The 15,913-nt window shown below is 39.7% G+C and overlaps 1 protein-coding gene across 2 annotated transcripts in view; it reads right to left on the bottom strand.

Moving 5' to 3' along the window:
- SEC24D (SEC24 homolog D, COPII coat complex component) overlaps positions 1-15,913 on the bottom strand; it is a 95,482-nt gene that overhangs the window by 58,355 nt on the left and 21,214 nt on the right. For both annotated transcript variants that reach the window (XM_045514986.2, XM_045514985.2), the window contains exons 7-8: positions 8,224-8,335; positions 779-906 (exon numbers count right to left, since the gene is read on the bottom strand). In XM_045514986.2, the coding sequence (XP_045370942.2) occupies positions 779-906; positions 8,224-8,335 (240 nt within the window). The remainder of the gene's footprint in view (positions 1-778; positions 907-8,223; positions 8,336-15,913) is intronic.

Genomic DNA, 15,913 nt, shown 5'->3' with positions numbered 1-15,913 from the left:
GGACCTCAAAGGATCACTGGACCCAAGCTGAGGTTTAAGTGGGGAAGAGAATCTGAGATGTTAGCTTTTAGCAAGCTTACAGGACCACTGCAAGATGGCTACAGTCAAAGCTCCAGCCAGAAGTAAGGCTTTTCTTCACCTCCTATCCGACGGGCTCTGCTACAGTACCTTGTGTCTGTCTCAGTGTGCATGTGGGTACTCTCTACTCAGGGACGTCAAAAGGAGGAACGGCAACTGCGCTGAGTGGACATCTTGATCACAGTGTCTACTGACAGCATCATAGTATCAGAAATTTTCAACATACACCACTTCTTGTCTTTTTCCCCACTTAACTGTAAATTGGGCACATCTTTCCCATTTGAAACAGACAGATTTATTTACCTTAGCTTTCTAATCACGCTGACTTTAAGTAGGAGTTTATGAGCATGTTGGCCCAGTGATTACTAAAGCAGCTGCAGTAAGACCAAGGACCTTAAGGCTCTATTATCTTCCTTTACCAGAACACCTAGATATTGGGGCCCTGGACTAGGGTATAAGGGCCTCACGAGAGGTCTTGGTATTTGTCACTGTGTGGCAGCCCATATTTCCTGTGTGTGTGCTTGTTACAGTAGGCCAAAAAGTGACCCAGTCCATCAGTGTTTGGAATACAGGATGACAAAGGACATAGTTTGTCAGATTTTTGCTTTCTTATTTTTTTGAATCATGCACGGGAAAATAATGATGAAAGGAGAACTTGGGAACTGATAAATTACTGAATTGCTATTTTTATCACTCTTACCTCGTTTGAAGGAATCGTGGCAAAGGGTTTGATGACCGCAGCTAATGGGAGCTGAGCTTGCTTGGCCATATCTGACGTGCACGGGAAACAGTATGTTGTGCAGCGGATGTATCGAGGACTAGCATTGCCTGAAACATTCAAAGTGCACGCTTAAGATCTGCTTAGAAGAAAAGCTGCCCTATAGTATTTAAATATTTATAAAGGTACTTCTAGATAATGAATTGCCTTATTTGTAAAACTTTATGATTTCTTAAAAAAAAAAGTAGTATTGTGTAATTCTACAGTCTGTTTTCCAGGGACACTATAGTTTCTTGTAAAATAAAACACTCTGAATTCTACAGCAAAAGTAGAATTTTAAGTTTATTATTATTATTTTCCATAAGCAGGGTATTGATATAGCCACTCATCGACTCAAAAGGTGTTTAGATTCAGTGGAAGAAATAAAGCAAAGGCCTAAAACATAAGAATACAATTTCTTCTTCACCCTCTTCTATCAGCACATCTGCTATGGGAAAGGTGAGCATCCGTTTACCATCTCATATCAGCAAGGTACACTTTGTCTAATACAAACCCACTTGACCATGTCTTTTTTTTTCTGAAACTTGAAATTCAATTTAGAAATGAATACAGAAATATAATTTTTTAAAAACCCTAATCTATTTTTAAAATACATTACATTTCCTGAACAAATTTTTTTCATGGCATATGTGAGTATTAAAATAATATCCATGGCATGGAGAGTATTTTTAAATCACTAGAATAACTTACCTAAAATAAATTTTGAAATTGTAATACATTTTGACAAAAGAACGTAATTATCAAATATTTATTGAGTGTCTACTAAGTTTCAGACACTGTCCTGGGTGCTTCCTTGTAGAGCTTATGTTTTTGCAGAGGGACACAAACAATAAATATTCAGCCTAATAAATGAGTAAATTATATAGGGCCTTAGAAGATGATAAATGCTACCAAAAAAGTGCCTCTGGTTAACGGGTACCAGAGTGGGAGGCAGACTGCAATTTTAAATAGTTACAGAGTTGGTCTTATTCAAAAGACAATATTTGAGCAAAGATTCCAAGGTGGCAAGGGACTGCCCAGCAGGCACCTGGGGGCAGGGTGTGCCCGGCCTGGCTGAGGAACACCCAGGGCTGTGTGGCTGGAATGGGGAACAGCAGCTGGTGAGGAGTCAGGGAAGTAACAGAGGCCAGATCAGGCAGACGCCTGAGACCATGTTAAACCCTCTGGCTTTTATTCCGAGTGAAATGAGGACACATGCCAAGCTCTGAGCAGAAAAGTGTTGTGATCAGGCTGACTCTACCTATGGTTTGAGGATGGACTGTAATGGGGAGAAGAACCAGTTTGGAGGCTGTGTAGTAACCAGGTGAGAAGTGGTGATGGCAGGGACCAGCCTGACAGCAGAGCAGGTGCTGACCAAGTGGCCAGACCCCAGACATCTCTGGAAGGCACAGTGACTTACTTGTCGATGGGCATGATGCATGAGGTGTGAATGTGGGAGATACAAGAGAAAGACAGGGTCAGGGATGACTCCAAAGTTTCTGGACTGAGGAATCAGAAGCATGAAGCTGCCAGCAACTGAAAAGAGAAAGGCTGCAGGAAGAGAAGAGGTTTTAATGAGTGCATGGGTGGAGATCAGGAATCTGGCTTCGAACATGGCCATTTGGGGAATCTAGTGAGCAATCAAAAAGTGATGCTGAGTAAACAATTAGATAGATGAGTCTTGGCACTGGGCTGAAAGCTGAGCTGGAGATGCACGTTTGGGAGTTCTTAGCATATAGATGGCCATGAAACTAAATTAAAACCACCCAGGGAATCATTCTGAGGACAGAGCCCTGGAAAAGGACAGAGGCCAAAGGAAAAGGAGAAATCAGCTAAAGGACAGAGAAGGAAAAAAATGAGGGAGTCTGGTGTGCTGGAGGTGAAGTGAAGAAAGCTCATCAAGGAAAAGGCACAATCATCTATGCCAAGTGATGCTACCAGGTCAGCGTGACCCACTGGGTAACCAATGTGGAGGGTGCCGGAGACCCAGAAGAGAGAATTGTGGTGGAACTTGGGGCGGGGCGAGTGAGGAGGTGGGGTGGGGTAGGAAGCTTCCCTAGAGTGAGTTTAAGAGAGAAAAGCAATAGGGGAATTGGCAAAAATCCCTTCAAGTTTTGTTGTAGACGGGAAAGCTGGTAAAGGAAGTGGATCAAGAAAACACTTTTATTTTTTAAAACAGGAGAAAGTTTTTTAAAAGACGGGAATAAATTGTGTAAAAATAAAAATATTGATGCTATGAGAGGAAAGACAGGAGACTTATGGTAGCAATATGCTCGCGTAGCGCACAGCCGGAGAGGCTGGCTTTCCGCTAGAGCACGTTTATGGTCCCAGGACACGTTTCAACAGGGACGATGTGATGGCGAGAATCCGTGGAAGTTCTCTCCTGATTGTGCAATTTTCTCAGAAAGGAAGAAGTAAGAGCAGCTAAAAAAAAGGATGGGAGGTTACAGGTTTCAGAAGGGACTGTGAAACAGTTATTAAAGAGACTGGAAAAGTGAAAGGACTTGGGAAGTACAGTGTGCTGGGAAGTCTATGGTCCTGAACTGATACAGACCTTGCAGCATGGCTGTGAGCCTTTCCCTGGTCACGTTTTACCACAAAGGGGCCCTGAATGAGGGGAAGGCTTGACCTAAGAAAGCTGTTTCCTTTCATCTTCAATCTATTATTGCTAGATTTTACACTTTTTAGAACCACCTAGAAATCTGGATTTTTACATAGACCATTCTGATTTTTATATAATGGCAACTAATTCAAATAGAAACAAAACAGAATATTCTGTATGACAAGTTAACATGACTGTAGGCTAAATCCAGAGCCTTCTGGGCTCTGCTGCAGAGGGTCTGAGAAAAGGGAGAAACATGGTACTAACAACAAAAATAATAACAGTAATTACCCATGGGTTAGGCATCATTCTCAGACTGTTATATGTAAATTCATTTTAGTCTCACAATCGTCTATGAGATTGATACCCTCATGACCCATTTTATAGAGGAGGAAACTGAGACACTGGGAGGTTACGTGACTTACCAAAGTCAAAGGGTTAGTAAATGGCAAAAGTGGTATTAGAACCTATCAGACTTCTCTACTACATCCCAGGTAAGCTGCTCTGGGTCATGAAGGCCTTGAATTCTGGATGAGGAGTTAAGACCAATCTTTTTTCCCCATGGGCAATAACGTGACATTTTTAGAGCAGTATGATCAAATAAATACTTGAAGAAAATTAATCTATTCAAAATGTAATGAACGAAATAGCATATGATATCACCTATACGTTGAATCTTAAAAAAAAGACAAACTTATTTACAAAACAGAAACAGACTCACAGACATAAAAAACAAACTTATGGTTGCCAAGGAGGTGGAGGGGGTGGGAAGGGATAAACTGGGAGTTCAAGATTTGCAGATACTACTATATATAAAATAGATAAACAACAAGTTTCTACTGTATAGCACAGGGAACTATATTCAATATCTTGTGCAACTTATGGCTAAAAAGAATATGAAAATGAATATATGTATGTTCCTATATGACTAAAGTATTGTGCTGTACACCAGAAATTGACACAACATTGTAAAGTGACTATACTTCAATAAAAATATATTTTTAAAAATGTACTGGACGGCTTCTGGGAGAAGGAAAAAAAGATCAGAGACAGGTAGACGGGCCACTGCTCTGCATCCACATGAATACTAAACACAGGGTATGACAAGGGTTTTGGCAGCAAGAATAGAAGAAAAAGAAATATTAGGTAATAAATGTAAACATGCTTGAACCCCTATTATTGTATATTTCACATAACTTAGACAAAATCTACCTCGTTATTGTCGTCATGCAATGTTACACATACTGGGAAATAAGAATTTTTGAATATTTTAAAGAGTATTTTAATTTTTCATCAATTTTCACTAGTCAGCACTGCCAATATATTGAAATTAAGTATCTGTTATCTTTAAAAAGGTATTTTTTTACAGTTAAATAGGCATATGAATAAGCTCATGAAGGTGACTAAACAAACTTGTTTCAAGAACATAACGCACACAAAACATGAAGTTTTAAAGAAGCAATGGAGAATCTGTTTTTATAAGCAGGTATGCAAAAGTGGGGCATGAAAGGAATGGTTATAGTAGACAATTCAGCAGCCTCGGTGATTTAAGATTTAAAACTCTGAGATGCTTAATAAAGAACCTTATGGGATAATCTGACTAAAAAGCATTCAATAAATTATTCATTCAACAAACATTTATGACGCTAAGCCCCATGCTAGGGGCCTAGAGGCAGAAGAGAGTGAAGCTTCGAGGTAGGAGAGAATGATAATGAAACAGATAATTCAACATGGCTGGCAAGGCTCACAGAAGAGCAAATCGGTTAAGAAGTGGCCCAAGGGAGGCAATGAGTCTGCCACATGGGTCAGAGGTAACTCAACAAAGGACGCAGTACTTAAACACAGCCTTGTAGGATGGGCAGGAGCACGGACCCAAGGGACAAGATGAGTCTTAAATTAGACCCTGCAGCCAAAGGCAAAGGAGTAATGTTCTTAAAGTAGGTGCTTCTCCTTATTGGCTCTGCTACTAACCGGCTGTGTGGCCCTGGGCAAGTTACTTAGCCTCCCTGGGCCTTAGTGCCCTCACATCTGTAAAGTGAGAGAGCAAAGCAAACAAAGTCTGAGGTTCCTTCTGGCTCTACATTTTATTTCTATTTGTGAATTCCTGTGAATTATATGTGTCTCAGATCCGGATTACATCCTACAAAGTCAACTAGTAAGAATTAGCAAATAAGCCAGTCAGACGAAGGGGCTTCACAGCAAAGGGGTGCCCTCTGTGCCAGGCAGCTCTCTCGTGTTGTCAAGGGCCGGGCTGCGGGCTACGGAGAGATGACGACGATCTGGACCCCGCCACCTCCTGGTCCTCCCTTCTCTCCCTACTCCTGCCTCATATTCTTTCCATACGTGCACCGTATGATCCAGCAGTTCTGCTCCTGGGTATACACCCAAAACTACGGAAAGCATGGGCTCAGACACTTGTACACCAATGTCACAACTATGAGTATTCACTGCAGCCAAAAGGTGGAAACAACGAAATGTCCTTCAAAAGATGAGTGGCTAAACAAAATGTGGTATACGCATAAAAGTGAGTACCATTCAGCCCTACCAAGGGACGAAATTCTGATACATGCTACATGGATGAACTCTGAAAACATCACGCTAGGTCAAACAAACCAGGCACAAAAGGACAAACTTCGTATGAATCCGCCTATATGAGACACCTAGAGGAGGCAAATTCGTAGAGACAGAAAGGAGAACAGGAGACACCAGGGGCTGGGAGAGTGGAGGAAGGGGGAGCTACTGTTTAATGGGTGTCAGTGTAGGATGATGAAAAAGTTCTAGAAATGGATAATCATGATGGTTGTACAACACTGTGAATGTAATCAATGTCACTGAGTTGTACACTTAAAATTATATTAATATGGCAAATTTTATTTTATGTGTATTTAACCTCAATTTAAAAAATCACCGTATGTTCAAAAAGAAGACAAAAACAAACAAAAAAACCCTGCACTTTCCTTAACACATACACTCTCTCCTGCCACCAAACCTTAGCATGCCCGTCTCTGCCACTTGGCAACCTTCTCCTCTCCCATTCTCTCCACTTTTGCTCTGGTTTATACCTCCTCACTTAAGACTCCGTTTAGTTGTCCCCACTCTGGCAGGACAGGCTGGGTTGTCTGGTTAGTTACCTCACACTTAAGTTCCCATGGCCATACGCCATTTATCCTTCCAGTATAACATTTATCACACTGGATTAACATTTGGCTACCTTTCTCCCTGCCAGACTGTACACTCATTTAAGAATAGAACCATGTCTTTTATTTCTGAACAGAGCAGTAAATGAGAGGTTAAGAACATGGGTTCTAGCATCAGAATACCAGGGTTCAAATTCTAGCTTTACTTTCCACCAGCTACATATCTTGGGTAAGTTACCTAGGCATTTTGTGCCTCAGTTTCACATTCTGTAAAATGAGGATAATATCAATGCCTATTTCATAAAGTTATGCAGGGGGATTAAGTGAATTAATCCACATAAAAAAAATAAAATAAATAAATATTTTAAACACTAATGTAACACTAACTTGGGTTGAAATGAAGCTTCCACTTCTGTAGGTCAACAATAATAGCAAAAAATCAGCAATTTCATTTAGTCCAATCTAAGTGCTTTACAAATGTGAATTCATTTAACAAATTTGAATGGATTCTGTAAGTAGTCAGGAAGAAATCATTTTTAGAATAGGAAATGAAGTGATAAATTATGTTTTAATACTAATATCTGTAACAGTAACATCATCTGTAGTTTATATCACTTGTACAGGTCTAGCACCCTACATACATATAAGCATATTTACACGTGTGCGTACACACACACACACACACACACACAGAGTCACCTCTATTCTTCACACTGGCCCTGCAGGGGAGGTCTTAATCCTGACATCTCACAGAGGGTGACACTGGGGTTCAGGGAGGTGGGATGAGCAAAGCTCAGGACAGTAAGAGGGGAGCCTGGATGTGGGTGCAGATGTGCAAGGCTCCCAGTCAGAGCTCTTTTTGCCTCACTGCGCTACCTGCTCTCTAAGGACAGTGCTGAAGGCAGCACAGTGGATGGACTAAAGAGAAGGGAGCCCAGCTGGAAACTGGCTGGCTTGACAGCTGTGAGATGATGATACACTCGTTTGTATGCCAATGTCATATTTCTAGAACTGAGTTACGACCCATTAAAATGGTATACTCAGAATCTGAGACATCACATTTCATCAGGCTGTATTTTAACTTGCCATCAACAACAGAATAATATATTCTCAGAAAGATCAAACAAGGCTTGACAGATGTATAAAACTGATAGCAGATGTGGGACAGAGTCAGTAGAGACAAAGCTCAGCCTTTCCCCATCCAGTTCAAAAGTGGGAACACAGAACCCCAAATGTTAAAGGACCTGCTGGAAAACATCACTGGGGCTAGAACCAGGTCTGCGGACTCAAGTATGCAATCCCCTACTGCTCTGCTCATGCCGCCCTGCCAGGTGTCCGCTGTACTAAATAAAGTAAACCAAAGTGGGGCACAAACAAATTTTAACCCATACATTAAAATTTAAATTTTCTTAAACTGCTATATTGTGCTGTATCTCACCAGAAACTCTAGACCTCTACAGGCAGAGAACAGAGCTCAGTTGACAGTACCTTCTCCATGCTTGACTGACTGATAGCAAATTAGTTTCTGTTACAAGTTATACAGGGCTGCCCACCAGAGACAGCATTACTGAAGACTGTCAGTATTTTTGCTTAAAAAAATAGTGAGAAATACTAAGACCTCTATCAAAAACATAACTGAAAAGAAATACCTTGGTCTTGTATCACACAATCTGTAGTGACGAGGGGAGGGATCTGGCCTCTGGTGTTGGTGGCATAAACTTGTCCCCCTCTGGTGGCTCTGTCATTCTCGATCACCTGGATCTGATAAATAAGATATCAAGAGCAAGTTAAAATAAGTTAAGACTCCCCAACATTCCCCTCTCAATAGTCATACATACACAAAACAGCATTTTCTAAATCCTTTCGATTCATTTCAGATCAAATTCTCATTGAGAACCTATCATGTCTTCAGTTCCACTTTTGTTTACTTTCACAATTTTAGATGAGTAGCTTCCAAGTTCTATTCTGTAATAACCTGAGCTCTGACCCTGATCTTCCAGAGAACTTGATTTTTATTCAATTTGTTTCTTGCGATCATAGGTAAGAATTTTTTAGAAAAAGATTCTTGTAGGGAAAGAAATTGAAAATAACTTTTTCAAAGAAAATACTTTTTTTTTTTTTTACAGTTCAAACACTTAAAGTCTAAAAATAATTAAATTCAGAAGAAATGATTACGAAAAGAAGCCTTAACTTTTCCCCTCAAATCCCTCTTGATCTTCAGTTTGCCTTTCAAGTTTCACCCGCCACACCCCTGCTCCTTGAGACATAAGAAACACACAATATCAAGTTTGCAGTTTTTGCCTGTTGTATAAAAATCAGAAGAAACAAAAGCCCCTAAGTTTTGTCCTTTAGTTTGGAAACATATTTTTCTACTAAAACAGTTATTAATGAAGAATATAGAGCTAAAATATTGTCTTTCTGTTGTAACTATCTAGGGATGAAAATAATGAGCAAAATCTAGTTGTGTGGAGCCAAGAAGAAATTCTAGTAATAAGAGGATCTTCCTCTTCCTCTCTATCTTCTCCCTGCCCTGACTTCCTTCTTCATAAAAGAGACAACAGACGATGGGACAAAAAAAAAAAAAAGAAGAAGAAGAAGAAGAAGAAGAGATAAAAAGAAGAGGGGAAAAGGGAGAAATGAGATGAGTGCCCACACTGGAATATGCAGCACTGGAGTATATGCAGTTTTTACAGTCCTAACACAACCATTAACACGACAGGAGAGAAAGATGGAGGAGTAGAAGGACACAGAGCTCACCTCCTCCCACAAATACATCAAAAATATACCTACATGTGGAACAATTTTCACAGAATAGCAACTGTGAGCTGGCAGATCTCTTATACAACCAAGAAAGATCCCCACATAACCGCATAGTATGAAAGGAAAAAATAAAAAGGAGGAGGAATCAGGACAGACGGTGTGCCCCTGGGAAGGAGCTATGAAAGAGGAAAGGTTTCCTCGCCCTGGGGACCTCCTGCACCTGCTGGGAGGTCTGCTGGGACAGTCAGGGAGTTGGAGAGGCCTGTACCTCACTCGGGAGGAGTGTGCAGGTGCTGGTTTGCTGGTGGGCAGGGTAGAGAGGGACTGACTCTGACAGCTGCCATGTCCCACACTTCCCAGCCCAAGACACACACCTGCTGGTATGCAAAGTGGCTGGGCACTGAAACTCTGACTTCAGCAGACAGGCCCAGGGAGGGGATTTGGTTTGGCTGCACAGAGATAGCCCAAGGGGACTGGAGTGTGCTCTAGGCTGCCATTGTTGGCACATGAGGATGGAGCGCAGGTCTGCCATAGGGGCCCCACTGTCAACATGCTCAAGGCGGGGTGCAGCTCTGGTGGCAGCGGGCTTTGGAAGCATGCACACAGCAGACATGGGGCTGACATCCCAGCTGATTATCAGCACTCTCACAGTGAGGGCTAGTCAGGGTGGCAGTACCAGCAGCAGCAGCCTCTGTGGGCGAGCACACCAGGTGGCAGTCAGCGTCACAGAATTGTACATCCCTGGCAGAAAGCTTCTGGGGAAGAATACGCAGTAGCTCCTTTTCCAGTGGGAGTGCTCCAGTCCTGCCGTCCTTACTCTGCAGCTCAGAACCAGATCTGGGGGCTTCTACTTAAACAACGAGGGAGCAGACCCTGCCCTGATAGCCACAGAGCAAAGAGGAGGCCCCACACAACAACCATTGAAGGCTCTGGTCACCATAGCACCAAACACACACCCTATTGAGGGGACAACAACCAGCACACTCTGAGGAAAGATGTGGCAGGCATCCATACCAAAAACAGCCCTTGCACCAAAAATACTGGACTCACACAGTCTACACAGGGATGCTCCCATATAAAAACAGCCCTTCAAGACCACAGTAAATAGGTGTTTCTCCTAAATTCATAGTCAGAGAAATTTAAGTAAAATGAAAAAGAGGAACTACTCACAATTAAAGGAACAAGAAAAATCCCCTGAAAGAACGAACAATAAAACACACCTCTCCAGTCTACCAGACCTAGCATTCAAAAAGGAGGTAATAAAAATGTTAAAGGAATTAAGAAAAATTATCACTAGAAATGCAGAATACTGTAACAAAGAACTAGAAACTGTAAAGAGAAACTAACCAAAATTAGCTCAACTGCCGGTATATAAATTTTAAAAACAATCAAAATTTTTCAGTAAAAGCAATTATAAACAAAATGAACAGCAAAAGAATAAATATGAAGATGTAAAATAAGATATCAAAATCACAAAATGTGGGGGAAAGGAGTAAAAAATGTAGATCTTTTAGAATGTGTTTGAACTTATATGGATATCAGTCTAAAGGAAGTAGATAAGTTTATGGGTTAACATACTCGAAAAACATGATAACCACAAATCAAAAATATACAGTAGATTACAAAAACCAAAAGGAAAAGAAAAAACAAGTTTTTTTCTGTGTAGCACAGGGAACTATGTTCAATATCTTGTAATAACCTTTAATGAAAAAGAATATGAAAATGAATGTATGTATGTGTATGCATGACTGGGACATTGTGTTGTACACAAGAAATTGACGCACTGTAACTGACTGTACTTAAACTAAGAAAAAAAAAAAAAAAGGAAAGGAACTCAAGCATAATACAAAAAAACTCCCCAGAAAACAAAACAAAACAAAAAAACCCCATCAAACCACAAAAGCAAAAACAAAAAGAAGAAAGGAACAAAGAACAACTACAAAATCAATTGGAAAATAAGGTTTAAAATGGCAATAAATATACACTTACTTTAATACTTACATACTTACAATAATTACTTTAAATGTCAATGGACTAAATGTTCCAATCAAAAGATAGAGTGGCAGATTAAATAAACAAACAGGATGCCTACAAGAGACCCTCTTTAGGGCAAAAGACACATACAGATTGAAAGTGAGGAGAGAAAAAGATATTTCAATCAAATGGAAACAATAAGAAAACAGGGGTAGCAATACCCATGTCAGACAAGACAGATTTTAAAACAAAGCCCATAAAGAAGAACAAAGAAAGATACTGTATAACGATATAGGGATCAACACAAGAAGAGGATACTATACCAGTTAACATATATACACTCAGTATAGGAGCACCTAAATACACAAAACAGATACTAACAGACAAAAAAGGAATACATCGATGGGAATACAATAATACTAGGAGACTTTATTATCACACTGACATCAATGGACAGATCTTCCAGGCAGAAAATCACTAAGGCAATAGAGATCCTAAATGACACAATAGAACAGTTGGACTTAATTGATATCTACAGGACACTACATCCAAAAAATCAGAATACACATTCAAGTACACACGGAACATCCTCTAGGATAGACAACATACTAGGACATAAAAAAGCCTTAACAAATTTAAGAGGACAGAAATTATTTTAAGCATCTTTTCAGAGCACAATAATATGAAAATAGAAATCTACTGCAAAAAGAAAAATGAGAGGAAAAAATGATTACTAAGCAATATGCTACTAAAAAGCCAACAGGTCAACAATGAAATCAAAGAGGAAATCAGAAAACACCTTAAGACAAATGCCAATGAAAACACAACCTTACAAAATTTATGGGATGTAGGAAAAGCATTTCTAAGAGGGAAGCTCATTCCATTACAGGTCTTTCTCAAAAAACAAGAAAAATACTAAACAATCTAACATACCAAGAGAATTAGAAGAAGAACAAACAAAACCCAAAGTCAGCAGAAGCAAGGAAAGAATAAGTATCATTGAGGAAATAAATAAAATAGAAATTAAAAAAATAGATGGAAAAAAAAACCATGAAGTGGTTTTTTGAAAGGATAAACAAAATTGACAAACCTCTGGCCAGACTCACCAGGAAGAACAGAGAGCACCCAAATAAAGAAAATGAGAAATGAAAGAGAAGAAATTACAACTAACACCAAAGAAATACAAACAACAATAATAATAACCTCTAAGAGATTACTGTGAACAGTTACATGCCAACAAATTAGACAATCTAAAAGAAATGGATAAGATTCCAAAAACATACAGCCTGCCAAAACTGAGTCAAGAAGCAATAGATAATTTGAAGAGATTGATCACTAGATGTGAAATGGAAACTGTAATTTAAAAAAACTCCCTGCAAACAAAAGTCCAGTACTGGATGGCTTCACTGTGGAATTCTACCACACACACAAAACACTGATACCTATCCTTCTCAAACTATTCCAAAACACTGAATAGACAAGAACACTCCCAAAGTCATTCTGTGAAGCCACTATCACTCTGAAACCAAAACCAAAGACATAACAAAAAGAAAAGAGAAAATTATAGGCCAATATCTTTAATGAATACAGATGCAAAAATTCTCAACAAAACATTAGCAAACCAAATCCAACAATACATAAAAAGAATTATATACCATGATCAAGTTGGATTCATTCCACAGTTGCAAGGATGGTTCAACATATGCAAATCAATCAATGTGATATACTACATCAACAAAAGAAAAGACACAACAACACGATCATTTCAATAGATACAGAAAAATCACTTGATTTGAATTCTTATAAATTAAGGATATAGAGTATGCTCCAAACACAACTACTATAAGATAAAAACTAGACTAAAAAGTTACCATGGCCAAAGACAAGAAGCAAACAAAAAAATCAAAACACTGTAGTTACATTCTATATTTAAACCACAAGGTTAACTGGAGTAGTTTTCATATTATCAATATTTATTGTCATCATTTCAATCAATGAGTTCAATGTAACAGCAACGTAAAAGTCATAATAATCTATATATTTAACATAGTTAGCGTTCAGTCTTCAAATAGACTCTATTTCCAGAAAATTTATTTTAAAGTAGCCATTTGCAACTTACAAAGCACTGCCTCCCAAGAAACAATGTCCTTGGTGGTAATTACATTTCCAAATTAATCAACATCTTGGCTAGAATACTACAAAGAGAGTAAGAAACCTCACAGTTCTAGTAATTCCTAAAAATAGACTTTTTTTTTTAAACCTCGAATACATGTTCTCGGAAAACAGCTTAGAGATAAAATAACACACAGAAATATCAACAGAGATTTTGCCTGTGCCTCAGTTCTTAAAGGGTTTCTATTTGATGACAGTGACTCTTGCTAATGCCAAAGCTACTTCAAATCATATAGATTTCTTTTTCCTTCAGAAAATGTACCACTAAAATTACTTTCACACTTATCTGCTATGAATCAAGTATTCTGGTTTCATAAAATAGAATCAGGGAAGAGAAAAAAACAAACTGATTGTCTTGAGATAAATGAACAAGAAGGAAAAGGGAGAAACAAGATAGTAAGGTGCGTGTGCACAGCTAAGGCGGGCTGCTTAAAGTAGAGTTATTTGCACACTGGCGTGGTGGTATGGTGAGAGAAAGGGGAGTAGGAGGAGCTTCACCTCTGAAGAATCTCCCTGCAGATGCAGAGAATGAGGAAGAGATCTGATGTGATGCCAGGTTCCACACTTTCAAAATGTGGATAAGACCACCATCCAAAAAGGCTGCAGTGAGCACTCAGCTCAGGCCTGGCATGCAACAGGAGTTCAGTACACATGATTTTACATCTTTCTTTCCAGAAGGAAGAATTAATTTAGTTAGCAAAAGCATCCTACTTTGGTAATAGGAACATAAACAAGCTCCATATGGCATTGCTATTTTATTACTTTTAAGATAAATATGATATTGGACTGATTTGTATATGTGTATTTTAAGGGGCTTGAATAAATCACATCATTTACTTGCTTACTGCTTTTGCGGTTAACATTCATTCAACAAATATGTGAGTGCATATGATGTGGTATTCCTTGTTCTCTGTTTTAGGGACACAATACTGAACAAAACCAAATCCTGGATCCCCTGGAGCTTCCATCTGTTCTAGGATGGAAGACAGGCCATAAACACATGTACAAGTAAGATAGCTCCTTTGTCAGGTAATAAGTCCTGTGGTTATAAAGTGACGTGGACAGGGGGCACAGGGGGATTGAGGACGAGCAATAAGGACGTGAAGGAAATGCAGGAGTGAGCCACGCCCTGTTGTATGTAGGGGAAGAGAATCCAGGCAGAGGGAACAGCAAGTGCAAAGGCCTAGAGGCAGAAGTATGCTTGGTGTGTCTGAGGAGTAACAAGGAGCTGGTGTGACTGAAGCAAAGTGACAGAGAACAGTGGTAAGAGACCAGGTCAGAAGGGGGTGTGTGTGTGCGTGTGCATGTGTGTGGCAGGGGTGGGAGATGTCAGGGTTGGCAAATAACGTAGGGTCTCGCAAGCCATGGTAAGAACTGCAGTTTTTAACTAGGATTGTTGTGGGGGTGTTATGAGCCGGGACACGATCTGACTTAGCATCTGAATGGATCACAGACTGGAAGAGCAGAAAGACCAATTAAGAGGCTCTTATGATAATCCAGGTGGATAGATGGTAGAGGCTTGGACCAGGATGAGCACCAAAGGCAGAAGCAGTAGAATTAGCCGAAGGACTAAATGTGAGATGTGCAAGAAAGAGAGGATCAAGGATGACTCCTAGTTTTTTGACCAGATGAACCAGAATAATTGGGGCTGGAATCTGGACTTCAGGGACAAGGTCTGGACCAGGAAAATCTGCATTCCTATTTAAAGCCACGAGAATGGATTCATTTTGAGTACTCTAAATTAATGGGTCCAAAGACTTTGGGACACTTTTAACACTAGGAGGTCAGAGAGATAAGGTGAAACCAACTAAGGAGACAAGAAAGATCACCAGTGAAGTAAAAAGAGCTGTAAATGAGTGAGTGGTGTTGCTATTACTTTTAAGATAAAATAACATTGGACTGATTTGTACATGTGTATTTTAAAGGCTTTGGATGAATGACATGATACACTGCTAACTGCTTTGGTTCTTAATATTCATTTAACAAAAATATGAGTGCACACTGTGTATGTGTTGGGGACACTGTAATCCCACTGAAAAGGTGTTTCAAGGAGGATGGAATGAGCAGATGTGTCATATCTCTTGCTGACAGGTCAGGACAGAAGAGATCTGAGAATTTGCCATAAGATTTGGAAGTGGGAGGTCACCAGAGACCTGGACAAGCACTGTATGGGTGGGGCTGAGATCTAAACTGGAGCAGGTTCAGGAGGGAATAGGAGGAAATGAACCAAAGACAGTGGGTAAAGGCAAGTCTTCTGGAGGTTTCTTGCTGTAGAAGAGAGACACAAAATGAGGAGGAAACTGGCTAGATACTGGGAAGGGACAAAGGAGGCTTCTTTTATTAACAATGAGAGGTGGTACAGAATGTTTATATTCTGATAATAATGATCTAGACAGGGAAAAAATGAAGTTCATCTTCAAATAAGTAAAGATA

Source organism: Camelus bactrianus, chromosome 2, assembly GCF_048773025.1.
Source record: "Camelus bactrianus isolate YW-2024 breed Bactrian camel chromosome 2, ASM4877302v1, whole genome shotgun sequence".
NCBI lineage: Eukaryota > Metazoa > Chordata > Mammalia > Artiodactyla > Camelidae > Camelus > Camelus bactrianus.
The sequence above is the reverse complement of the archived record's forward strand: the minus strand, read 5'-3'. Positions and strand labels throughout refer to the sequence as shown.